This window comes from Hippoglossus hippoglossus, chromosome 22 (genome assembly GCF_009819705.1).
Source record: "Hippoglossus hippoglossus isolate fHipHip1 chromosome 22, fHipHip1.pri, whole genome shotgun sequence".
NCBI classification, from domain to species: domain Eukaryota; kingdom Metazoa; phylum Chordata; class Actinopteri; order Pleuronectiformes; family Pleuronectidae; genus Hippoglossus; species Hippoglossus hippoglossus.
In genome coordinates, this window is record NC_047172.1 from 8,741,504 (window position 1) to 8,768,454 (window position 26,951).

The 26,951-nt window shown below is 41.2% G+C and overlaps 1 protein-coding gene and 2 long non-coding RNA genes across 3 annotated transcripts in view; 1 reads left to right on the forward strand and 2 right to left on the reverse strand.

Moving 5' to 3' along the window:
• Window positions 1-2,848: 2,848 nt before the first annotated feature.
• The window catches only part of LOC117756026, a 33,507-nt gene continuing 9,404 nt past the window's right edge, over window positions 2,849-26,951 (forward strand). Inside the window, exons 1-2 of the mRNA XM_034576303.1 lie at window positions 2,849-3,321; window positions 16,991-17,177. Coding sequence (XP_034432194.1) covers window positions 2,907-3,321; window positions 16,991-17,177 — 602 coding nt within the window. The 5' untranslated portion in view covers window positions 2,849-2,906. The remainder of the gene's footprint in view (window positions 3,322-16,990; window positions 17,178-26,951) is intronic.
• On the reverse strand, window positions 11,198-12,607 carry LOC117756030. Its single transcript, XR_004612722.1, has 2 exons — window positions 12,556-12,607; window positions 11,198-12,077 (listed from the first exon to the last, which is right to left on the reverse strand). It is a non-coding gene; the product is annotated as an uncharacterized LOC117756030 (long non-coding RNA).
• On the reverse strand, window positions 12,624-14,079 carry LOC117756029. Its single transcript, XR_004612721.1, has 3 exons — window positions 14,054-14,079; window positions 12,740-12,818; window positions 12,624-12,637 (listed from the first exon to the last, which is right to left on the reverse strand). It is a non-coding gene; the product is annotated as an uncharacterized LOC117756029 (long non-coding RNA).

Sequence of the window (26,951 nt, forward strand, 5' to 3'; positions counted from 1 at the left end):
TAATAAGTTACAGTGACTCAAAAAAGATCAACGCAAACTGTTGCGTTCATTTTCTTTGTTGAGACAAGGTATTAGTGTTTAAAGTGTACTGTTATTTCTTTAACTGCTATTTACTACATTGTATGATTTTTTAGGAAGTATTTTTGCACTATTGCGGTTTGCACTACTCTCATCCTATCGTGCATACTATGTTTTACTATGTACTACATTTTGAGTACCTAATATGTAGCATATATTTAGAGACAGCATTTCAATCCCGCCTAAAATCTACATAAAAATGAGGATACATTCACCTCCTGCTTCCTGTTTCATTGTGAGATGTGTGCACTTTGCTCCGCCCTGGAGATAAAACCAGTGACGCCCCCCCCATACTGAAGAAAAGCACAGGTTTAAAAAAACATACAGAGGCTGCATTTGACTGTGCATCTCTTTCCACTTCTCTCAGAATCACCTCAGCTTTCGGTAAGTCACATGATTTCTTGAGGATGTATAATATATTCACTGGAGGGAAAAAGGTCTCCGATTTGTTTCTTTTTAAAATGATTATATGGGAAAATCTGCTCCTCTGTATTTACAGGACTTATTCATTAAATTCTTCTCAAGGTCTTTCCTTCTTTATGAGATAACATGTGTTACGATTAATGATTTGACAGTATATATCAAATACTTTTGAATTTATTCGACTTTGCTTAAAATAGACGTTTTTAGCGTCTAACTTCACGTCAGCTCTTTATGTTCCACTGGTTTTAATCTACTACATCCTGTTTCAGGTCCTCTGATTTTAATGCTCTTTTTAAATCTATGATTTTACTAAACCAACAAGATACGAATATAAAAGTCAAATGAACGATAGCAGGTCGACTAGTGGACACACCCACATAGTCCTGAGGAGTGGTCTAATCAGAAAGTACTTTTGTGCATGGACTGTAGGTGTGCAGAGACATTAAGCTGATATGGAAAACGTGTTGGGAAACATTTATCATCTTCGCCAAGCAGGTGGAGTTTTTACACCTGTCCGTTTGTTTGTCGATTGGTTTGTTCGGATTCAGAAAACGTAATTAATCCCAAAAGGGAAATTCACTTTACAATCTATCCCATTCATGTAAATAGAATATTTAAAAACATAACTCATAGCAGCAATCAATACATCAACATGTCAGTGACAAGTGCTCAGATCCAGAGGAGCCAGTTGAGAACAACAGTTTCAGGAAGGAGACAATCCACATGGTTATGGGGTGGCTGAGATGCCTGCAGGTTGACTACTATTCTTATTGGACTTTTGATTCAATATTTTTTGCCTTTATTCACTTTTACAGAAACCAATATTGGGTTTATAATTCACACCTCTTCAGGAGAATTCTTTGCAGTTTGGTCAGAGTTAAAGTCTCTAACTCTGGTTTCTAATCCCACCACAGGTTCGAATGGACAAGGTAAAATATTTCAGATGGAAGTTTTTCCTCCTCATCATTTGTACCTTCATCTTCCTCTGCATCATCAGTGTGAAAACGCCTGTGACGTTTAGGTCAAATCCAGGACCCTACGGGCTGAGCAGAACGTGTCCCTTTCATGTCTCTGATCAGACCATCACCCCCCTCAAAGACACCAAGCACCTACTGGTGTCGGCCTTCATGGACCAGAGGGTGCAGGGCTTTGATATACGCATCATTGGCCTCTTCAGGATAGACTCCATCCAACCCCTTCACTGTCGCTTCTGCTGTGCAGGTTTCTTGTCGATCACAACTCCAGCAAACATTTTACATATATATATATATATATATTATTGTTATATTAAAGAAGAAAAAAAAGATAACATTTTTGGGGGGTATTTGTGGTGCCCCCTATGGATCAGTCTCAAAGTGCTTTTGTCGGCCTATTCCTACTCATGAAACGATGATATCTACCTGTGACAAATTCAATCAAGTCAATTTGACTTTCAAATTTTAATCTTGGGGCCCTTAATTACAGCGCCACCATCTGGTCACTTGGACGTCTGAAGAGCCCTAGTAATGACTGGCATCAGAATGTACAAGAACAAGAACAACGGACAGAAAGGGAACAGGTTTTTGATTTGTTTATAAAGATGTGGTTGGTGTACACAGTTTGCAGAGATCAGGGGAAATATAAGCTACAATGTTACAAAGGACATAATGTGTTTACAACCAGACTTGAACGGACACCTCATCTCAACAGCCGACGCTGTAGCTCTTACTGTATCAGGAACAAGCAAAAATCACTGTGGCACTGAAACTGCGTTTGGGTATTTTCTAAAAGGAAAGACTCCCAATTTTAGATTTCTAACTCTTGCTCCCCTGCAGTTTGAAAGTGCTCATAGAACTTTTACAACAGCTCAGGTTCCACAAGTACATTTTTGCATTCATTTTCTCCATTCGTGTATAAGAAAATTTGTGGAACCAGGCCAACCAGTAACGAGATGATAATGACCATAAAACATTTTATGTGAGTTGTCTGACTGAGGTGCAGTTCAGTCAGACAACTGACGTTCAAACATTTAGGTTAGGTTATAAATAAATATCCCAAGCTTTGAACATCTCATGGAGCACCATAAAATCCATCATCAGAAAATGGAAAGAATATGGCACAACCGCAAACCTACCAAGACAAGGCCGTCCACCCAAACCGACAAGCCGGACAAGGAGAAAATTAATCAGAGGAGCAACCAAGAGGCCCATGGTAACTCTGGAGGAGCTGCAAAAGATCCACAGCTGAGGTGGGAGAATCTCTCCTGATAAGCTTCTCCTGATGCTGGTTGTGACATTTACCCCAGAACAACTGGACAGCCACTGAATAATGGAGGGTAATAATGTTTGCTTTGTTCCTTATATCTAACTTCTCCTGCTGTGGTTCCTTATTCTACCGCAGGTTGGGAATCTCTCTTCTGTGTCTAGATGGACAAGATAAAAGACTTAAGATGGAGGCTCTTCCTCCTCTTCAGTATTACCTTCGTCAGCATCTTCATCCTCACTGTGAGCTCACCCAGGAGGAACAGCTCTATCCCGAACCCACGCAGGGCTAAGAGCACTTGCCCCTTGCATGTCTCTGATCAGACCATCATCCCCCTCAAAGACACCAAGCACCTACTGGTGTCGGCCTTCATGGACCAGAGGGTGCAGGGCTTTGATATACGCATCATTGGCCTCTTCAGGATAGACTCCATCCAACCCCTTCACTGTTGCTTCTGCTGTGCAGGTTTCTTGTCGATCACAACTCCAGCAAACATTTTACAACATCCAGAAATATTTGGATTTCCCTTCGTCACGACAGATGTCATGTGTCCGATTCCTGAAAACTGCAACGCGACACATGTCACTCTTCTGACTCAGCCAGAGAGTGGGATTGCACTTAAACAGATCTGGCTCCCCATAAGAAACAGAAAGAGGAGTGAGAATGAGGAGGAAAAGTTGCAGTTTAACTTCACAGTCTGCATCTCCAGCCTGTTTGGAGACTACAACAACGTGCTTCAGGTCGCCCTGGAGATGTACAGGTCAGTGCAGCAGCAACGCCACAAAACTCACCTTCTCTCTGACATAACTAACAATTTAACCTTCGCATCACTTTTGCCCTCAGGTTGCTGGGTGTGGGCAGAGTGGTGATCTATAACACCAGCTGTGCTCCAGATCTCGAGCGTCTGTTGCAGATCTACAGCCAGGACGGCTTCTTGGAGATAGTTCCTTGGCCCATCCACCAACATCTGAATCCATCTAAAGGCTGGCTCTTCTCAGAGCACGGAGGGGACGTGCACTACTTTGGCCAGTTAGCCACGCTCAATGAGTGCATTTACAGATCCATGGAGCACTCACGCTACGTCTTGCTGAACGACATCGATGAGATTGTAATGCCTTACCAACATGACAACCTGATGTCTATGATGAACATGCTCCAAGAGCAGCATCCAAATGTAGGATATTTTTCACTGTGTATTTGAGAATATTATTTATAAGAGCAATTTGTTTTTCTTAATGGTTATATTTGTCTTTCCATCTTCTATGCTGTGCCATATTCTGTAGACAGGGGTATTCCTCATCAAGAACTATATTTTACCGAAAAAAACACTTTGAGCCAAGTGGGAGGTTTCACCTGCCGCAATGGAACGGGCTGCCAGGAATTAATATTATGGAGCACATCTACAGTGAGGACCCCAGAAAAAACGTATACCATCCGCACAAGATGATAGTTCAGCCAAGGTAGGTGGATTTCGCTATGAATTTTAAAGTCTTAAAATTGAATTGAATACCACTTGAATACCTTTTATATTTATTCATTTGTTTTTTGCCATGAATTTTGTGAAGCACCACTAAAAGGTGTAATGGAAATTTACAGGTGTGACATTCAGTCACACCTCATCAGACAATAAGTGTTTGTTTTGGGATCAGGAGGTAACCCACACAGAGACACTTAAATATGAGCACGAACACATTTCATCTCACTTGCAATCCTTTCTGCAGAAAGCTTTTACAAATAAATTTACAAAGACAACTTGTCTCAGAACCTCGTTTGTTGACCAAATTTCCACCACAACGGAGACCCTAAAAAGAAATGACATCACTGGGAGCGTATTATGAACAAATATTTGTTACCAAGTCATGTCTCTGTGCAAACACAGGTTGGTGGAGCAGACTTCAGTGCACGAGGTGATCAAACATATGGGAGAAAGCTTCAAGGTTCCACAAGAGATCTGTCGGCTCATTCACGTCCGCACGGCTCTGCAGGGGGCGCTGACGGTGGAGCAGCTCAATGTGGACAAACGACTGTGGGACTTCCATGAAAAACTGGTTCCCAACGTGGACAAGGCGCTGAAGAGAGCGGGACTGCTGAACTCTGAGGGTCAGGGCTGATGGACGGGACTGCACGGACAGGACAACTCTGAATTGAACGCAGTTCAAGTGTCAAGGATAGTCTGGACTAATTGGTTTATTTTGATTTTATTTAGTTATAGATTGCAGCCAGCTCAGGTCGTTTCTGCACTGTCCCTCATCACATCGACTATAATTACAGTAAATGATGAGAATCCGTCATTAGATTTCCTTGAGACAGGTGGTAACAGTTACCTTTAACAAGGGAACTGACACAATCCCATACCAGGACAGACGCTTGTTTTTGGACTTGTTGCTGGTAACAGTCTGGATGGTCCTTTGTATCTTTGGTCTGAAGTACACAGCGTCCATTTCTTCCAAAAAAGACCTGAAATACTGACTCGTCTGACCAAAATACACATTTCCACTGTGTTGTGGTCCATCCCAGATGCCTTCGAGCCCAGACAAGTCAACGGCGCTTCTGGACACGGTTAACATAAGGCTGCCTTTTGGCACAGTAAAGTTTTAACGGGCATTTGTGAATGTAACTACTTATTGTAGTGCCTGTCAAAGGTTTGCCAAAGTAATCCTGAGCCCATGTGGTTATATTGCTTTTAGATAAATGACGGTTCTGGATGCAGTGTCGTCTGTGGGATCGGAGAGCACGGTTAGTCAGCTTAGTCTTGAGCCCTTGCTCTTTATGCACTGAAATTCCTCCAGATTCCTTGAATCTTTTAATGATGTTATGCACCGCAGAGGATGAAATATCCAAATCCCTTCCTATCCTTCTTTGAGGAACACTGTTTTTAAACATTTCAATAATTTTCTCACACATTTGATGGCAAACTGGCGATCCTCTGCCCATCTTTGCTCCTAAAGACCTAGGCCTTTCCTGGATGCTGCTTTTGTACCGAATCATGATAACAATCACCTGTTGACATCACCTATTTCAAATCACTTCATTTTTGAATCATTCTAGCTGATTACTAGCCCTAAATTGCAATTTTGTCTAGCATGTGAGCCCATCGTCTATTCATGTCTTGCAGAAGTTGATCCTGATATCACCTTATCAACTATTAACTGTGTTTGTGCTTTGTTTGAAGAACTCAGTTGACCAACACCCTAATCACACATGATACTATTCCCTCTCAAACACATTTAGAATGCAGCCTATCAGTCACACCTCATCAGACAATAAGTGTTTGTTTTGGGATCAGGAGGTAACCCACACAGAGACACTTAAATATGAGCACGAACACATTTCATCTCACTTGCAATCCTTTCTGCAGAAAGCTTTTTACAAATAAATTTACAAAGACAACTTGTCTCAGAACCTCGTTTGTTGACCAAATTTCCACCACAACGGAGACCCTAAAAAGAAATGACATCACTGGGAGCGTATTATGAACAAATATTTGTTACCAAGTCATGTCTCTGTGCAAACACAGGTTGGTGGAGCAGACTTCAGTGCACGAGGTGATCAAACATATGGGAGAAAGCTTCAAGGTTCCACAAGAGATCTGTCGGCTCATTCACGTCCGCACGGCTCTGCAGGGGGCGCTGACGGTGGAGCAGCTCAATGTGGACAAACGACTGTGGGACTTCCATGAAAAACTGGTTCCCAACGTGGACAAGGCGCTGAAGAGAGCGGGACTGCTGAACTCTGAGGGTCAGGGCTGATGGACGGGACTGCACGGACAGGACAACTCTGAATTGAACGCAGTTCAAGTGTCAAGGATAGTCTGGACTAATTGGTTTATTTTGATTTATTTAGTTATAGATTGCAGCCAGCTCAGGTCGTTTTCTGCACTGTCCCCTCATCACATCGACTATAATTACAGTAAATGATGAGAATCCGTCATTAGATTTCCTTGAGACAGGTGGTAACAGTTACCTTTAACAAGGGAACTGACACAATCCCATACCAGGACAGACGCTTGTTTTTGGACTTGTTGCTGGTAACAGTCTGGATGGTCCTTTGTATCTTTGGTCTGAAGTACACAGCGTCCATTTCTTCCAAAAAAGACCTGAAATACTGACTCGTCTGACCAAAATACACATTTCCACTGTGTTGTGGTCCATCCCAGATGCCTTCGAGCCCAGACAAGTCAACGGCGCTTCTGGACACGGTTAACATAAGGCTGCCTTTTGGCACAGTAAAGTTTTAACGGGCATTTGTGAATGTAACTACTTATTGTAGTGCCTGTCAAAGGTTTGCCAAAGTAATCCTGAGCCCATGTGGTTATATTGCTTTTAGATAAATGACGGTTCTGGATGCAGTGTCGTCTGTGGGATCGGAGAGCACGGTTAGTCAGCTTAGTCTTGAGCCCTTGCTCTTTATGCACTGAAATTCCTCCAGATTCCTTGAATCTTTTAATGATGTTATGCACCGCAGAGGATGAAATATCCAAATCCCTTCCTATCCTTCTTTGAGGAACACTGTTTTAAACATTTCAATAATTTTCTCACACATTTGATGGCAAACTGGCGATCCTCTGCCAATCTTTGCTCCTAAAGACCTAGGCCTTTCCTGGATGCTGCTTTTGTACCGAATCATGATAACAATCACCTGTTGACATCACCTATTTCAAAATCACTTCATTTTTGAATCATTCTAGCTGATTACTAGCCCTAAATTGCAATTTTGTCTAGCATGTGAGCCCATCGTCTATTCATGTCTTGCAGAAGTTGATCCTGATATCACCTTATCAACTATTAACTGTGTTTGTGCTTTGTTTGAAGAACTCAGTTGACCAACACCCTAATCACACATGATACTATTCCCTCTCAAACACATTAGAATGCAGCCTATCAGTCACACCTCATCAGACAATAAGTGTTTGTTTTGGGATCAGGAGGTAACCCACACAGAGACACTTAAATATGAGCACGAACACATTTCATCTCACTTGCAATCCTTTCTGCAGAAAGCTTTTTACAAATAAATTTACAAAGACAACTTGTCTCAGAACCTCGTTTGTTGACCAAATTTCCACCACAACGGAGACCCTAAAAGAAATGACATCACTGGGAGCGTATTATGAACAAATATTTGTTACCAAGTCATGTCTCTGTGCAAACACAGGTTGGTGGAGCAGACTTCAGTGCACGAGGTGATCAACATATGGGAGAAAGCTTCAAGGTTCCACAAGAGATCTGTCGGCTCATTCACGTCCGCACGGCTCTGCAGGGGGCGCTGACGGTGGAGCAGCTCAATGTGGACAAACGACTGTGGGACTTCCATGAAAAACTGGTTCCCAACGTGGACAAGGCGCTGAAGAGAGCGGGACTGCTGAACTCTGAGGGTCAGGGCTGATGGACGGGACTGCACGGACAGGACAACTCTGAATTGAACGCAGTTCAAGTGTCAAGGATAGTCTGGACTAATTGGTTTATTTTGATTTTATTTAGTTATAGATTGCAGCCAGCTCAGGTCGTTTTCTGCACTGTCCCTCATCACATCGACTATAATTACAGTAAATGATGAGAATCCGTCATTAGATTTCCTTGAGACAGGTGGTAACAGTTACCTTTAACAAGGGAACTGACACAATCCCATACCAGGACAGACGCTTTGTTTTTGGACTTGTTGCTGGTAACAGTCTGGATGGTCCTTTGTATCTTGGTCTGAAGTACACAGCGTCCATTTCTTCCAAAAAAGACCTGAAATACTGACTCGTCTGACCAAAATACACATTTCCACTGTGTTGTGGTCCATCCCAGATGCCTTCGAGCCCAGACAAGTCAACGGCGCTTCTGGACACGGTTAACATAAGGCTGCCTTTTGGCACAGTAAAGTTTTAACGGGCATTTGTGAATGTAACTACTTATTGTAGTGCCTGTCAAAGATTTGCCAAAGTAATCCTGAGCCCATGTGGTTATATTGCTTTTAGATAAATGACGGTTCTGGATGCAGTGTCGTCTGTGGGATCGGAGAGCACGGTTAGTCAGCTTAGTCTTGAGCCCTTGCTCTTTATGCACTGAATTCCTCCAGATTCCTTGAATCTTTTAATGATGTTATGCACCGCAGAGGATGAAATATCCAAATCCTTTCCTATCCTTCTTTGAGGAACACTGTTTTTAAACATTTCAATAATTTTCTCACACATTTGATGGCAAACTGGCGATCCTCTGCCAATCTTTGCTCCTAAAGACCTAGGCCGTTCCTGGATGCTGCTTTTGTACCGAATCATGATAACAATCACCTGTTGACATCACCTATTTCAAATCACTTCATTTTTGAATCATTCTAGCTGATTACTAGCCCTAAATTGCAATTTTGTCTAGCATGTGAGCCCATCGTCTATTCATGTCTTGCAGAAGTTGATCCTGATATCACCTTATCAACTATTAACTGTGTTTGTGCTTTGTTGAAGAACTCAGTTGACCAACACCCTAATCACACATGATACTATTCCCTCTCAAACACATTTAGAATGCAGCCTATCAGTCACACCTCATCAGACAATAAGTGTTTGTTTTGGATCAGGAGGTAACCCACACAGAGACACTTAAATATGAGCACGAACACATTTCATCTCACTTGCAATCCTTTCTGCAGAAAGCTTTTTACAAATAAATTTACAAAGACAACTTGTCTCAGAACCTCGTTTGTTGACCAAATTTCCACCACAACGGAGACCCTAAAAAGAAATGACATCACTGGGAGCGTATTATGAACAAATATTTGTTACCAAGTCATGTCTCTGTGCAAACACAGGTTGGTGGAGCAGACTTCAGTGCACGAGGTGATCAACATATGGGAGAAAGCTTCAAGGTTCCACAAGAGATCTGTCGGCTCATTCACGTCCGCACGGCTCTGCAGGGGGCGCTGACGGTGGAGCAGCTCAATGTGGACAAACGACTGTGGGACTTCCATGAAAAACTGGTTCCCAACGTGGACAAGGCGCTGAAGAGAGCGGGACTGCTGAACTCTGAGGGTCAGGGCTGATGGACGGGACTGCACGGACAGGACAACTCTGAATTGAACGCAGTTCAAGTGTCAAGGATAGTCCTGGACTAATTGGTTTATTTTGATTTTATTTAGTTATAGATTGCAGCCAGCTCAGGTCGTTTTCTGCACTGTCCCCTCATCACATCGACTATAATTACAGTAAATGATGAGAATCCGTCATTAGATTTCCTTGAGACAGGTGGTAACAGTTACCTTTAACAAGGGAACTGACACAATCCCATACCAGGACAGACGCTTGTTTTTGGACTTGTTGCTGGTAACAGTCTGGATGGTCCTTTGTATCTTTGGTCTGAAGTACACAGCGTCCATTTCTTCCAAAAAAGACCTGAAATACTGACTCGTCTGACCAAAATACACATTTCCACTGTGTTGTGGTCCATCCCAGATGCCTTCGAGCCCAGACAAGTCAACGGCGCTTCTGGACACGGTTAACATAAGGCTGCCTTTTGGCACAGTAAAGTTTTAACGGGCATTTGTGAATGTAACTACTTATTGTAGTGCCTGTCAAAGGTTTGCCAAAGTAATCCTGAGCCCATGTGGTTATATTGCTTTTAGATAAATGACGGTTCTGGATGCAGTGTCGTCTGTGGGATCGGAGAGCACGGTTAGTCAGCTTAGTCTTGAGCCCTTGCTCTTTATGCACTGAAATTCCTCCAGATTCCTTGAATCTTTTAATGATGTTATGCACCGCAGAGGATGAAATATCCAAATCCCTTCCTATCCTTCTTTGAGGAACACTGTTTTTAAACATTTCATAATTTTCTCATACATTTGATGGCAAACTGGCGATCCTCTGCCAATCTTTGCTCCTAAAGACCTAGGCCTTTCCTGGATGCTGCTTTTGTACTGAATCATGATAACAATCACCTGTTGACATCACCTATTTCAAATCACTTCGTTTTTTAATCATTCTAGCTGATTACTAGCCCTAAATTGCACTTTTGCATGTAGGTAAATAGGCACCAGGTTTTTGACAGGGAGAATGCAGTCCAGTGTGATTCCAGTGTTCTATCATTGACTGTATATAAAGACTGACGACATAGCTTTTCCCCAAAGGTGAAGCCAAAGTGTCTCGAACACCACCTGGTGGCTGGCTGCAGTATAGGTCTTAAATCCCTCCTCGTTGTTCGTGGATGGGACAGGATTGGACGTGAGCCACATATACGTGTTTATATACAGTGTTATACAAGTGCAATGCTGACTCAGTTGCCAGTCTATAGTTACACCTAGCTTACACTAACGCAGTACAATACATTAGCCTAACAGAACCTCCTTCATAATAAAGTTTTCTTTCTACGTTATTTCAGCCAAATAAGAATAAGAGGACAAAAAAAAAACTAACCCTCAAATTAAACTCCTTTTCATCACCATGAACAAAGATGTCACCGCACACATATTGGACTCGGACACATTTAAAAAAGCATCATCATTTGGAAACTATTTATTGAACATTTGCAACCAGATATCAGTTAAATACAGAACTTTCATTTCTCTCTCTACATCCCCCAACAGCAGGGACTGGCTCCACTTCATTACACTCTGAGAGGAGGGAATGTTACAGGACTTGGTAAGGCGCACACTGTGCTGGAAGTCATTTGGCTTTCTGTCTTCTGATAATAAAGAGAAATGAAATCTGAGTCTGCCTCCTAAATGTCCAGCACTGTTTCCTCTCCTCTCCTTGCAGCTTTTTCACCTGCGGTCAGGTGCTTTTGTCAATCCTGCGCGTACAGACCATGGCGAAAAGACACAAATGGGAGGCGAGAAGAGAAAACCAGTGTAGACGGCTGAGACGGGCCCCGTACTGAATGCGGTGTAGCCATGTCTGAAAAGCTAAAAGTAAAATGATCAACATGAATATATTAGAAAAATGGCAATTAGTCTTTAATAAACACCTCGCCTCACCTACTCCCAACCAAAGACCAGGGTTATAAATTAAAACTGTCCAAATAAAATCAATCAATCAACCAAGACTTTGGGGCCCATTCAGTTCCACTTCAAGACTGGAAAATCCTCATTGAAAAAACAAATGGCAACTTTTCAGTCTCTTGAACTGGAATCTAGAATCTCGACTCCAACGGAATCGACCCCCCAACCCTAAAATCAACTCTTTCTAATTTACATATATGGGTCAGGCGCTCTTCAAGCTTCCACCATTCTAGCAGTTGCTCCCCACAGGACACGGGGGGGGGGGACTCGGTGGTCTCCGAGGGCTAGGCAACGGTTTGAAGGTCTGCAGTATGAGGTTGGTTTGGTGGATGAGCCGGTTTGCACTGATGAAGACATTTATCGCCCTAGGAAACGAGGAAAAACAACAACTTGAGAAAACAGAACAGATAAAGGCCCGCACACTGTCTAAACAACTGGTAAAGTATTGCTGGGGAAACAGCATGAATGGAGCCGTTTCTGCCAAGACATTCAAAGACTAATAAGTGACCAGCGGAGTCACTTCAGGCAAACAGTCCTGCCCTCCAGTGCTTTCTGAAGCCACAGCCGGCAGCATCTCAGCTTGGCACGAAATTTGGAAACACGAGGAAACAATTACCTCAGTAACCTATCAAACCTGACAGCACTTCTAAAGCGTCCTTATTAACACATAGTATCTTGTATGTTTAAACAGTTTTAAAAAACAAATAGCCTAAGGGAAGGACTATTTTTTGGCACCAGCATCCAAGAATCTTATTGCCATTGTGAAGTTGCCAAGCATATCAAACACAATAATTACAGTGCAAATATAAGTTGAATCACACACAGTCTCCCGGTTACACTTACTTTCCGTCTTTGAAGTATGTTTTGAGGGTGTCGCTGAAACTTTTGGAGTATTCACAAACTCCTTTTTCTGGTGTTCCAGGGCCTTGATAAGCAGAAATAAAAGACACAGAAATGTCATTGTGAAACAAGGAAACGTTTTAACTGTACACAGGTGTGTATTTGTGTGTCTGCGTGTGTCACTCACTCTGCGATTCTGGTACTGATACTTCTTAATGACATTGTTGACTGTGTCCAGGAGCTCTTTTATGGCGCTGGCTATGTCTCTGTCGGTAACAAAAAGGCAATAACAGTAAGAATAAGGCAAAGTCAACAAGACGTGTAACGGTAAGTGATGTCTGTACAGCAAAAGTTAACCATTGTAATATTTGCACTTCCCTCTTTCTCATGAAAGATTTTCTAAATGTGTATTGACCATCATGTGACCTTTTTTTTGTTTCCTCCACTTCCTGTTTTGTCTTGTAACTGCGGCTCACTGTTGCCAAAAACCTCAACGTAGCGGTTCTGACGCGTAACCTCCACGTTCTCCACAGATGACGGATCAAAAGAATAATCTTTGGGAGAATGTTACCTCCGGCATTAACGCTCTGTAGTAGCAGGGTCTTGACATTTTCATGGTGGAAAAACAAAGAGCAGCAATGCTCGTCAGAAACATGAAGAATGATTCACTACACCAGCTGGTTCTGTATTTGTTGGTCTAGTGGATAATGTGCATTTTTAAAGCTGAAAGTTTCAGGGAAGAAAGGATTTGTGGCTTGTCAGACTTGTCAGAAAAATAATCAGCCTCTATTTTCATCTTTCATTTATCATCTTATCTATTTTTGGATGGAGAAAGGGGCTGAAACGAAAGATTAGCTACTTTTCTCAGCTTTATACCATTGTAAACTAACACCTTTGGATTTTTCTGATGGAACAAACTGAGACATCTGAAGACATTACATTGCATTCTTGGGAAACGTGTGATGGTCATAATCAGCTTATATGGAATAATGATGGAAAGCTGGACAGACGTTATATGAAAATGGTATGAAAATGAAGAGGCTTATGTGTACCATATAAATATATGTACATCTATATGAGATTCATATGCAATTCCTGTGTAGTGTAATAATTACACAGTTGGATAATAGTGTTATTGAATCAAAATGAGTCTCCAGTGTGTGTGCCTATGTGTGTGTTTGTAGCTCAGTGCTGACACACATGAAATACAATGCTGAGAAGTTTAAAGATATTTTAAGCAGAGCCTGTGCACTAGACAAAAGATCAGTATTTAAGTTATGTGTACATTACAGATATTTATTGGTGATTAATTGTAGAGCCCGACCATATGGAGTTTTGCACATATTGACAACTATAAAGTACAGATTTGTCTGTGAAAGACTTATAGCGATTTTTGACAATATATTGGTCGGGCTCTAATAGGTTCTCTAATCTCTAACAGTGCACACTTGTGTTTTAAATATGGCATGACGTGCTTGCCTGTGTACGTGCTCACACTCACTTGATAGTCTGTAGGAAGCGTACACACACTCACACACACACACACTCTGAAAACCACAAAAGGTCCAGAGCGTCAAGAGCCTGAAAAAAAAGAAAAAGAGAAAGACTTGATATTTATTTTAAACAGAGTATCTACATACACTATATCGATTTATTGGTGCTTATCCTGACATGATGAAGTCGTTCAAGTGCCGGCTATGAGCACACATCCAAATCAAATACCATTTTACTGGTCAGTGTCTATAAATACGTTGTGTGTCAGCTATTTATTGCATTCATTCAGCCATGTGGCTTATAACTGGTAGTACATCCCTCCATTGGCATTGTTATGTTACCATTACCATACATAAAAATGATTCCACTCAGTTCAGACAGGCAATAAGAGCTTAAATATAGGAGAGCAATTGTATCAGATCAGTACCTGGTATCAGCACATGTATAACATTTTACAGATAAAACACGAACGACTCAACACTCGCTGATGGACAAACTATGATATTGACTGTATCTACAACTTGTGCTGGAAAGTAACTGGAAATCCAGAGTTAGCCCATTAGAGAATACGGCAGAAGAATGTCGTGTTGACAACACTCACACTCATGTGGAAGACACCGTCGAAAATGTCAAGAGAGCTTTTGGTGATAAGGACTGATGCCGGTTCCGATGTCCTGTGATCTCTGTGGAATTTATATGCCATGTCATGTCTGACCCGCAGAATCTCCTGCGTTGTTCAAGGATATCCATACCTGATTCTCCTGAGTTTGAGTTTAAAAACGGCTTTAGAACCTGAGCCAGGAGAGTGGAGCGCCGGTGATGTTGAGGGAGGATTTAAGGCGGGAGAGATAACTTGTGTGGTTGAAAGTGTCGAAAGCTGCAGGTTGAGGTCGAGGAGGATGAAAACGTGAGAGGTGGAGAGTCTGAGGAGAGGAGGGGGGTCGTTTAACGAGGGCAGTTTCTGTGCTGTGCTGTGAATCCGGAAGACGGTGATGATGTCAGGGTTTGGGGCCACTGAACCAGAGCTGCGGTAATATTTCACGATGCCTGTGGGGATGGCTGGAAGACAGTTAGGACGGAATCCAAGACACATGTGGAGTTTGTCATGCCTGTCGTCAAGGTATGCAGCTTCAATGGGGACACAGGGGAGAATTGAGAATGGTGTCATTGGAGCTGGTTGAAAACGTGAATATTAGGTGGACCGGGCTTTGTACTCTAGAGAAAGTAATCTGTTCAGAGATCCACCGTGAGACCTGTTTTTCTTGCACCGTCTTTCGTGTTGTCGACTATATGATTGAGCTGAGCGAGTGAACGAGACTGTGTTGGTTTTAATGGGCAGGACACAGGGAGACAGGTCGTTAACATGGTCAGACAGTGGGGTCGACATAAAAACGATGAATCACACACTTCTTCTATTATCCACCTTCACAAAGGCGTGGAAATACCTGAATAAAGAGACATTGGGAAGACATTAAAATGCCACTTGAGAGACAATTAAACAAGGCAGTTCAAAGTGCTTTCACAGAGACACACAACAAAATAGGAAAACAGCATTGAAGACAAAACAAGGTAATAAATAGTAAAGATTAATTTGAGCTGCAGAACTGTCAGTTTTAGCAGAACCTCAGGAAGCCTTGTTCCTCATTGGATGTGTGGAAACTGAAGCTGCCTGACCGAATAACCAGATGACCTGAGGGCTGGATATCCTGTAACACACACACAGACATACATGTTGTGGCTTATAATATGTCCCGTCACACTCAGGAAATCAGTGAAGTCTGTTTGACTTTTTTCACTAAAACCTTTAAACGTGCTATTACAATAGTATTACTTGTCAAATAATTAAAAATTAATTAAAATCAGACATAACATATGTTATATAAATCCTTTAGTTCTCACTCTTTCAATGCAAATATGCACCTATCAGTTTTTGTAGTAATTTCGCCTTTTTTTTTACTGTTAATGCTGCTCATCATACTACAACTACTGTTATATCTTTAACTGCTATTTACTACATTTTGGACTGTAGGTGTGCAGAGACATTAAGCTGATATGGAAAACGTGTTGGGAAACATTTATCACCTTCGCCAAGCAGGTGGAGTTTTTACACCTGTCCGTTTGTTTGTCGATTGGTTTGTTCGGATTCAGAGAATTTAATTAATCCCAAAAGGGAAATTCACTTTACAATCTATCCCATTCATGTAAATAGAATAAATAGAATATTTAAAAACATAACTCATAGCAGCAATCAACACATCAACATGTCAGTGACAAGTGCTCAGATCCAGAGGAGCCAGTTGAGAACAACAGTTTCAGGAAGGAGACAATCCACATGGCTATGGGTGGCTGAGATGCCTGCAGGTTGATTACTATTCTTATTGGACATTTGATTCAATGTTTTTTTCTTTTATTAACTTTTACAGAAACCAATATTGGGTTTATAATTCACACCTCTTCAGGAGAATTCTTTGCAGTTTGGTCAGAGTTAAAGTCTCTAACTGTGGTTTCTAATCCCACCACAGGTTCGAATGGACAAGGTAAAATATTTCAGATGGAAGTTTTTCCTCCTCATCATTTGTACCTTCATCTTCCTCTGCATCATCAGTGTGAAAACGCCTGTGACGTTTAGGTCAAATCCAGGACCCTACGGGCTGAGCAGAACGTGTCCCTTTCATGTCTCTGATCAGACCATCACCCCCCTCAAAGACACCAAGCACCTACTGGTGTCGGCCTTCATGGACCAGAGGGTGCAGGGCTTTGATATACGCATCATTGGCCTCTTCAGGATAGACTCCATCCAACCCCTTCACTGTCGCTTCTGCTGTGGCAGGTTTCTTGTCGATCACAACTCCAGCAAACATTTTACAACATCCAGAAATATTTGGATTTCCCTTCGTCACGACAGATGTCATGTGTCCGATTCCTGAAAACTGCAACGCAACACATGTCACTCTTCTGACTCAGCCAGAGAGTGGGATTGCACCTAAACAGATTTGGCTTCCGATAAGAAACAGAAAGACCAACATGGACGAGGAGGAAGAGTTGCAGTTTAACTTCACAGTCTGCATCTCCAGCTTGTTTGCAGACTACAACAACGTGCTTCAGTTCGCCCAGACCCTGGAGATGTACAGGTCAGTGCAGCAGCAACGCCACAAAACTCGGTCAGAAATAAACAACACCTGACACTGTCACAAAAAAATACTGCAGTTTGTTTCAGGATTTTGGATTTCATCCAGTTATTCTCGTCGAGAGGGAGCGGTAGGTGGTGTCAAATGTCACCGCGGCGTATACAACTCATGCACTCACATTTGGCATCCTGTCAGTATGCTTTAATGTAGCTGCAGGCAGAGATTTCAGATCAAATCCTCCTGGCTCAACAGAAGGAAGCAACTCAATCAGACAAACATAAAGCTCCAAGCGACACAACATCCATCCAGTATCATTGTTTCCACCATTACTGACTGATTTGTTTCGCTGCAATCGAACATCTTCAAACATTTGAACTTAAGCAAGGCCACAAAGACAAAGACACCCATTTTTAAAAAACAAAACCCAGTTTTAAAATAAAACCAGATACGCTATACTGCAGTTTAAGGGCCAGACTTATGAGGCCTCCCCAATTTGAAGGTAACCTTTCAAACTAACGCTCTGTCTGAAATCATTCACTAACTCCTACTTTACTAGGGTCTTCCAGACTAATTAGTGAGCCCATCAGCAAAAGAAAAAAACGATTTCAGACACTACTCAGTGCATTTTACCTGCACCGGTAATGACGTCATTGTCGCAGGATTATGACTCACAACAACAACAGCGTCGGAAAATTTCACTAAACATGTGGACAGCTCTACAAAATGGCGAACACACACTATACAGTGGACTACATAGTAATTAGTGGGTGATTTCTGACACAGCTTTAGTTCAATTCATTCATTTAATTATGGAACAATTTGTACCAGACTCACGAACATATTTGAAACTGGTGGCACCCCCTATTGTGGGATTTCAAATATAATTTTCCACATGTGATTCCAAACTCTTCAACTTCAAAATTTTCTACAGTTTTTACTGTTGTAATATATATATATATATATATATATATTATTGTTATATTAAAGAAGAAAAAAAAGATAAAATTTTTGGGGGGTATTTGTGGTGCCCCCTATGGGATCAGGCTCAAAGTGCTTTTGTCGGCCTATTCCTACTCATGAAACGATGATATCTACCTGTGACAAATTCAATCAAGTCAATTTGACTTTCAAATTTTAATCTGGGGCCCTTAATTACAGCGCCACCATCTGGTCACTTGGACGTCTGAAGAGCTCTAGTAATAACAAGAACAAGAACAACGGACAGAAAGGGAACAGGTTTTTGATTTGTTTATAAAGATGTGGTTGGTGTACACAGTTTGCAGAGATCAGGGGAAATATAAGCTACAATGTACAAAGGACATAATGTGTTTACAACCAGACTTGAACGGACACCTCATCTCAACAGCCGACGCTGTAGCTCTTACTGTATCAGGAACAAGCAAAAATCACTGTGGCACTGAAACTGCGTTTGGGTATTTTCTAAAAGGAAAGACTCCCAATTTTAGATTTCTAACTCTTGCTCCCCTGAAGTTTGAAAGTGCTCATAGAACTTTTACAACAGCTCAGGTTCCACAAGTAAATTTTTGCATTCATTTCTCCATTCGCGTATCAGAAAATTGTGGACCAGGCCAACCAGTAACGAGATGATAATGACCATAAAACATTTTATGTGAGTTGTCTGACTGAGGTGCAGTTCAGTCAGACAACTGACGTTCAAACATTTATTGCAGCAGTAGAACAGATTTTAATGCTCTTTTTAAATCTATGATTTTACTAAACCACAAGATACGAATATAAAAGTCAAATGAACGATAGCAGGTCGACTAGTGGACACACCCACATAGTCCTGAGGAGCGGTCTAATCAGAAAGTACTTTTGTGCATGGACTGTAGTGTGCAGAGACATTAAGCTGATATGGAAAACGTGTTGGAAACATTTATCATCTTCGCCAAGCAGGTGGAGTTTTACACCTGTCCGTTTGTTTGTCGATTGGTTTGTCGGATTCAGAAAACGTAATTAATCCCAAAAGGGAAATTCACTTTACAATCTATCCCATTCATGTAAATAGAATATTTAAAAACATAACTCATAGCAGCAATCAACACATCAACATGTCAGTGACAAGTTGCTCAGATCCAGAGGAGCCAGTTGAGAACAACAGTTTCAGGAAGGAGACAATCCACATGGTTATGGGGTGGCTGAGATGCCTGCAGGTTGACTACTATTCTTATGGGACATTTGATTCAATGTTTTTTTCTTTATTAACTTTACAGAAACCAATATTGGGTTTATAATTCACACCTCTTCAGGGAGAATTCTTTGCAGTTTGGTCAGAGGTTAAAGTCTCTAACTGTGGTTTCTAATCCCACCACAGGTTTCGAATGGACAAGGTAAAATATTTCAGATGGAAAGTTTTTCCTCCTCATCATTTGTACCTTCATCTTCCTCTGCATCATCAGTGTGAAAACGCCTGTGACCGTTTAGGTCAAATCCGGACCCTACGGGCTGAGCAGAACGTGTCCCTTTCATGTCTTTGATCAGACCATCACCCCCCTCAAAGACACCAAGCACCTACTGGTGTCGGCCTTCATGGACCAGAGGGTGCAGGGCTTTGATATACGCATCATTGGCCTCTTCAGGATAGACTCCATCCAACCCCTTCACTGTCGCTTCTGCTGTGCAGGTTTCTTGTCGATCACAACTCCAGCAAACATTTTACATATATATATATATATATATATAATATATATATATATTATTGTTATATTAAAGAAGAAAAAAAGATAACATTTTTGGGGGTATTTGTGGTGCCCCCTATGGATCAGGCTCAAAGTGCTTTTGTCGGCCTATTCCTACTCATGAAACGATGATATCTACCTGTGACAAATTCAATCAAGTCAATTTGACTTTCAAATTTTAATCTTGGGGCCCTTAATTACAGCGCCACCATCTGGTCACTTGGACGTCTGAAGAGCTCTAGTAATAACAAGAACAAGAACAACGGACAGAAAGGGAACAGGTTTTTGATTTGTTTATAAAGATGTGGTTGGTGTACACAGTTTGCAGAGATCAGGGGAAATATAAGCTACAATGTTACAAAGGACATAATGTGTTTACAACCAGACTTGAACGGACACCTCATCTCAACAGCCGACGCTGTAGCTCTTACTGTATCAGGAACAAGCAAAAATCACTGTGGCACTGAAACTGCGTTTGGGTATTTTCTAAAAGGAAAGACTCCCAATTTTAGATTTCTAACTCTTGCTCCCCTGAAGTTTGAAAGTGCTCATAGAACTTTTACAACAGCTCAGGTTCCACAAGTAATTTTTGCATTCATTTTCTCCATTCGCGTATCAGAAAATTTGTGGAACCAGGCCAACCAGTAACGAGATGATAATGACCATAAAACATTTTATGTGAGTTGTCTGACTGAGGTGCAGTTCAGTCAGACAACTGACGTTCAAACATTTATTGCAGCAGTAGAACAGATTTTAATGCTCTTTTTAAATCTATGATTTTACTAAACCAACAAGATACGAATATAAAGTCAAATGAACGATAGCAGGTCGACTAGTGGACACACCCACATAGTCCTGAGGAGCGGTCTAATCAGAAAGTACTTTTGTGCATGGACTGTAGGTGTGCAGAGACATTAAGCTGATATGGAAAACGTGTTGGGAAACATTTATCATCTTCGCCAAGCAGGTGGAGTTTTTACACCTGTCCGTTTGTTTGTCGATTGGTTTGTTCGGATTCAGAAAACGTAATTAATCCCAAAAGGGAAATTCACTTTACAATCTATCCCATTCATGTAAATAGAATATTTAAAACATAACTCATAGCAGCAATCAACACATCAACATGTCAGTGACAAGTGCTCAGATCCAGAGGAGCCAGTTGAGAACAACAGTTTCAGGAAGGAGACAATCCACATGGCTATGGGGTGGCTGAGATGCCTGCAGGTTGACTACTATTCTTATTGGACATTTGATTCAATGTTTTTTTCTTTTATTAACTTTTACAGAAACCAATATTGGGTTTATAATTCACACCTCTTCAGGAGAATTCTTTGCAGTTTGGTCAGAGTTAAAGTCTCTAACTGTGGTTTCTAATCCCACCACAGGTTCGAATGGACAAGGTAAAATATTTCAGATGGAAGTTTTTCCTCCTCATCATTTGTACCTTCATCTTCCTCTGCATCATCAGTGTGAAAACGCCTGTGACGTTTAGGTCAAATCCAGGACCCTACGGGCTGAGCAGAACGTGTCCCTTTCATGTCTTTGATCAGACCATCACCCCCCTCAAAGACACCAAGCACCTACTGGTGTCGGCCTTCATGGACCAGAGGGTGCAGGGCTTTGATATACGCATCATTGGCCTCTTCAGGATAGACTCCATCCAACCCCTTCACTGTCGCTTCTGCTGTGCAGGTTTCTTGTCGATCACAACTCCAGCAAACATTTTACATATATATATATATATATATATATATATATATATATATTATTGTTATATTAAAGAAGAAAAAAAAGATAACATTTTTGGGGGGTATTTGTGTGCCCCCTATGGATCAGGCTCAAAGTGCTTTTGTCGGCCTATTCCTACTCATGAAACGATGATATCTACCTGTGACAAATTCAATCAAGTCAATTTGACTTTCAAATTTTAATCTTGGGGCCCTTAATTACAGCGCCACCATCTGGTCACTTGGACGTCTGAAGAGCCCTAGTAATCTTGAGCCCTAGTAATGACTGGCATCAGAATGTACAAGAACAAGAACAACGGACAGAAAGGGAACAGGTTTTTGATTTGTTTATAAAGATGTGGTTGGTGTACACAGTTTGCAGAGATCAGGGGAAATATAAGCTACAATGTTACAAAGGACATAATGTGTTTACAACCAGACTTGAACGGACACCTCATCTCAACAGCCGACGCTGTAGCTCTTACTGTATCAGGAACAAGCAAAATCACTGTGGCACTGAAACTGCGTTTGGGTATTTTCTAAAAGGAAAGACTCCCAATTTTAGATTTCTAACTCTTGCTCCCCTGAAGTTTGAAAGTGCTCATAGAACTTTTACAACAGCTCAGGTTCCACAAGTAAATTTTTGCATTCATTTTCTCCATTCGCGTATCAGAAAATTTTGTGGAACCAGGCCAACCAGTAACGAGATGATAAGACCATAAAACATTTATGTGAGTTGTCTGACTGAGGTGCAGTTCAGTCAGACAAACTGACGTTCAAACATTTATTGCAGCAGTAGAACAGATTTTAATGCTCTTTTTAAATCTATGATTTTACTAAACCAACAAGATACGAATATAAAAGTCAAATGAACGATAGCAGGTCGAACTAGTGGACACACCCACATAGTCCTGAGGAGCGGTTAATCAGAAAGTACTTTTGTGCATGGACTGTAGGTGGCAGAGACATTAAGCTGATATGGAAAACGTGTTGGGAAACATTTATCATCTTCGCCAAGCAAGTGGAGTTTTTACACCTGTCCGTTGTTTGTCGATTGGTTTGTTCGGATTCAGAAAACGTAATTAATCAAAAGGGAAATTCACTTTACAATCTATCCCATTCATGTAAATAGAATATTTAAAACATAATCATAGCAGCAATCAACACATCAACATGTCAGTGACAAGTGCTCAGATCAGAGGAGCCAGTTGAGAACAACAGTTTCAGGAAGGAGACAATCCACATGGTTATGGGGTGGCTGAGATGCCTGCAGGGTGACTACTATTCTTATTGGACATTTGATTCAATGTTTTTTTCTTTTATTAACTTTACAGAAACCAATATTGGGTTTATAATTCACACCTCTTCAGGAGAATTCTTTGCCAGTTTGGTCAGAGTTAAAGTCTCTAACTGTGGTTTCTAATCCCACCACAGGTTCGAATGGACAAGGTAAAATATTTCAGATGGAAGTTTTTCCTCCTCATCATTTGTACCTTCATCTTCCTCTGCATCATCAGTGTGAAAACGCCTGTGACGTTTAGGTCAAATCCAGGCCTACGGGCTGAGCAGAACGTGTCCCTTTCATGTCTTTGATCAGACCATCACCCCCTCAAAGACACCAAGCACCTACTGGTGTCGGCCTTCATGGACCAGAGGGTGCAGGGCTTTGATATACGCATCATTGGCCTCTTCAGGATAGACTCCATCCAACCCCTTCACTGTCGCTTCTGCTGTGCAGGTTTCTTGTCGATCACAACTCCAGCAAACATTTTAATATATATATATATATATATATATATTATTGTTATATTAAAGAAGAAAAAAAGATAACATTTTTGGGGGGTATTTGTGGTGCCCCCTATGGATCAGGCTCAAAGTGCTTTTGTCGGCCGATTCCTACTCATGAAACGATGATATACCTGTGACAAATTCAATCAAGTCAATTTGACTTTCAAATTTTAATCTTGGGGCCCTTAATTACAGCGCCACCATCTGGTCACTTGGACGTCTGAAGAGCTCTAGTAATAACAAGAACAAGAACAACGGACAGAAAGGGAACAGGTTTTTGATTTGTTTATAAAGATGTGGTTGGTGTACACAGTTTGCAGAGATCAGGGGAAATATAAGCTACAATGTTACAAAGGACATAATGTGTTTACAACCAGACTTGAACGGACACCTCATCTCAACAGCCGACGCTGTAGCTCTTACTGTATCAGGAACAAGCAAAAATCACTGTGGCACTGAAACTGCGTTTGGGTATTTTCTAAAAGGAAAGACTCCCAATTTTAGATTTCTAACTCTTGCTCCCCTGAAGTTTGAAAGTGCTCATAGAACTTTTACAACAGCTCAGGTTCCACAAGTAAATTTTTGCATTCATTTTCTCCATTCGCGTATCAGAAAATTTGGGAACCAGGCAACCAGTAACGAGATGATAATGACCATAAAACATTTTATGTGAGTTGTCTGACTGAGGTGCAGTTCAGTCAGACAACTGACGTTCAAACATTTATTGCAGCAGTAGAACAGATTTTAATGCTCTTTTTAAATCTATGATTTTACTAAACCAACAAGATACGAATATAAAAGTCAAATGAACGATAGCAGGTCGACTAGTGGACACACCCACATAGTCCTGAGGAGCGGTCTAATCAGAAAGTACTTTTGTGCATGGACTGTAGGTGTGCAGAGACATTAAGCTGATATGGAAAACGTGTGTTGGAAACATTTATCATCTTCGCCAAGCAGGTGGAGTTTTACACCTGTCCGTTTGTTTGTCGATTGGTTTGTTCGGATTCAGAAAACGTAATTAATCCCAAAAGGGAAATTCACTTTACAATCTATCCCATTCATGTAAATAGAATATTTAAAAACATAACTCATAGCAGCAATCAACACATCAACATGTCAGTGACAAGTGCTCAGATCCAGAGGAGCCAGTTGAGAACAACAGTTTCAGGAAGGAGACAATCCACATGGCTATGGGGTGGCTGAGATGCCTGCAGGTTGACTACTATTCTTATTGGACATTTGATTCAATGTTTTTTTCTTTTATTAACTTTTACAGAAACCAATATTGGGTTTATAATTCACACCTCTCAGGAGAATTCTTTGCAGTTTGGTCAGAGTTAAAGTCTCTAACTGTGGTTTCTAATCCCACCACAGGTTCGAATGGACAAGGTAAAATATTTCAGATGGAAGTTTTTCCTCCTCATCATTTGTACCTTCATCTTCCTCTGCATCATCAGTGTGAAAACGCCTGTGACGTTAGGTCAAATCCAGGACCCTACGGGCTGAGCAGAACGTGTCCCTTTCATGTCTTTGATCAGACCATCACCCCCCTCAAAGACACCAAGCACCTACTGGTGTCGGCCTTCATGGACCAGAGGGTGCAGGGCTTTGATATACGCATCATTGGCCTCTTCAGGATAGACTCCATCCAACCCCTTCACTGTCGCTTCTGCTGTGCAGGTTTCTTGTCGATCACAACTCCAGCAAACATTTTACATATATATATATATATTATTGTTATATTAAAGAAGAAAAAAAGATAACATTTTTGGGGGGTATTGTGGTGCCCCCTATGGATCAGGCTCAAAGTGCTTTTGTCGGCCTATTCCTACTCATGAAACGATGATATCTACCTGTGACAAATTCAATCAAGTCAATTTGACTTTCAAATTTTAATCTTGGGGCCCTTAATTACAGCGCCACCATCTGGTCACTTGGACGTCTGAAGAGCCCTAGTAATCTTGAGCCCTAGTAATGACTGGCATCAGAATGTACAAGAACAAGAACAACGGACAGAAAGGGAACAGGTTTTTGATTTGTTTATAAAGATGTGGTTGGTGTACACAGTTTGCAGAGATCAGGGGAAATATAAGCTACAATGTTACAAAGGACATAATGTGTTTACAACCAGACTTGAACGGACACCTCATCTCAACAGCCGACGCTGTAGCTCTTACTGTATCAGGAACAAGCAAAAATCACTGTGGCACTGAAACTGCGTTTGGGTATTTTCTAAAAGGAAAGACTCCCAATTTTAGATTTCTAACTCTTGCTCCCCTGAAGTTTGAAAGTGCTCATAGAACTTTTACAACAGCTCAGGTTCCACAAGTAAATTTTTGCATTCATTTTCTCCATTCGCGTATCAGAAAATTTGTGGAACCAGGCCAACCAGTAACGAGATGATAATGACCATAAAACATTTTATGTGAGTTGTCTGACTGAGGTGCAGTTCAGTCAGACAACTGACGTTCAAACATTTATTGCAGCAGTAGAACAGATTTTAATGCTCTTTTTAAATCTATGATTTTACTAAACCAACAAGATACGAATATAAAAGTCAAATGAACGATAGCAGGTCGACTAGTGGACACACCCACATAGTCCTGAGGAGCGGTCTAATCAGAAAGTACTTTTGTGCATGGACTGTAGGTGTGCAGAGACATTAAGCTGATATGGAAAACGTGTTGGGAAACATTTATCATCTTCGCCAAGCAGGTGGAGTTTTTACACCTGTCCGTTTGTTTGTCGATTGGTTTGTTCGGATTCAGAAAACGTAATTAATCCCAAAAGGGAAATTCACTTTACAATCTATCCCATTCATGTAAATAGAATATTTAAAAACATAACTCATAGCAGCAATCAACACATCAACATGTCAGTGACAAGTGCTCAGATCCAGAGGAGCCAGTTGAGAACAACAGTTTCAGGAAGGAGACAATCCACATGGTTATGGGGTGGCTGAGATGCCTGCAGGTTGACTACTATTCTTATTGGACATTTGATTCAATGTTTTTTTCTTTTATTAACTTTTACAGAAACCAATATTGGGTTTATAATTCACACCTCTTCAGGAGAATTCTTTGCAGTTTGGTCAGAGTTAAAGTCTCTAACTGTGGTTTCTAATCCCACCACAGGTTCGAATGGACAAGGTAAAATATTTCAGATGGAAGTTTTTCCTCCTCATCATTTGTACCTTCATCTTCCTCTGCATCATCAGTGTGAAAACGCCTGTGACGTTTAGGTCAAATCCAGGACCCTACGGGCTGAGCAGAACGTGTCCCTTTCATGTCTTTGATCAGACCATCACCCCCCTCAAGACACCAAGCACCTACTGGTGTCGGCCTTCATGGACCAGAGGGTGCAGGGCTTTGATATACGCATCATTGGCCTCTTCAGGATAGACTCCATCCAACCCCTTCACTGTCGCTTCTGCTGTGCAGGTTTCTTGTCGATCACAACTCCAGCAAACATTTTACATATATATATATATATATATATATATATATATATATATATATATATATATATTATTGTTATATTAAAGAAGAAAAAAAGATAAC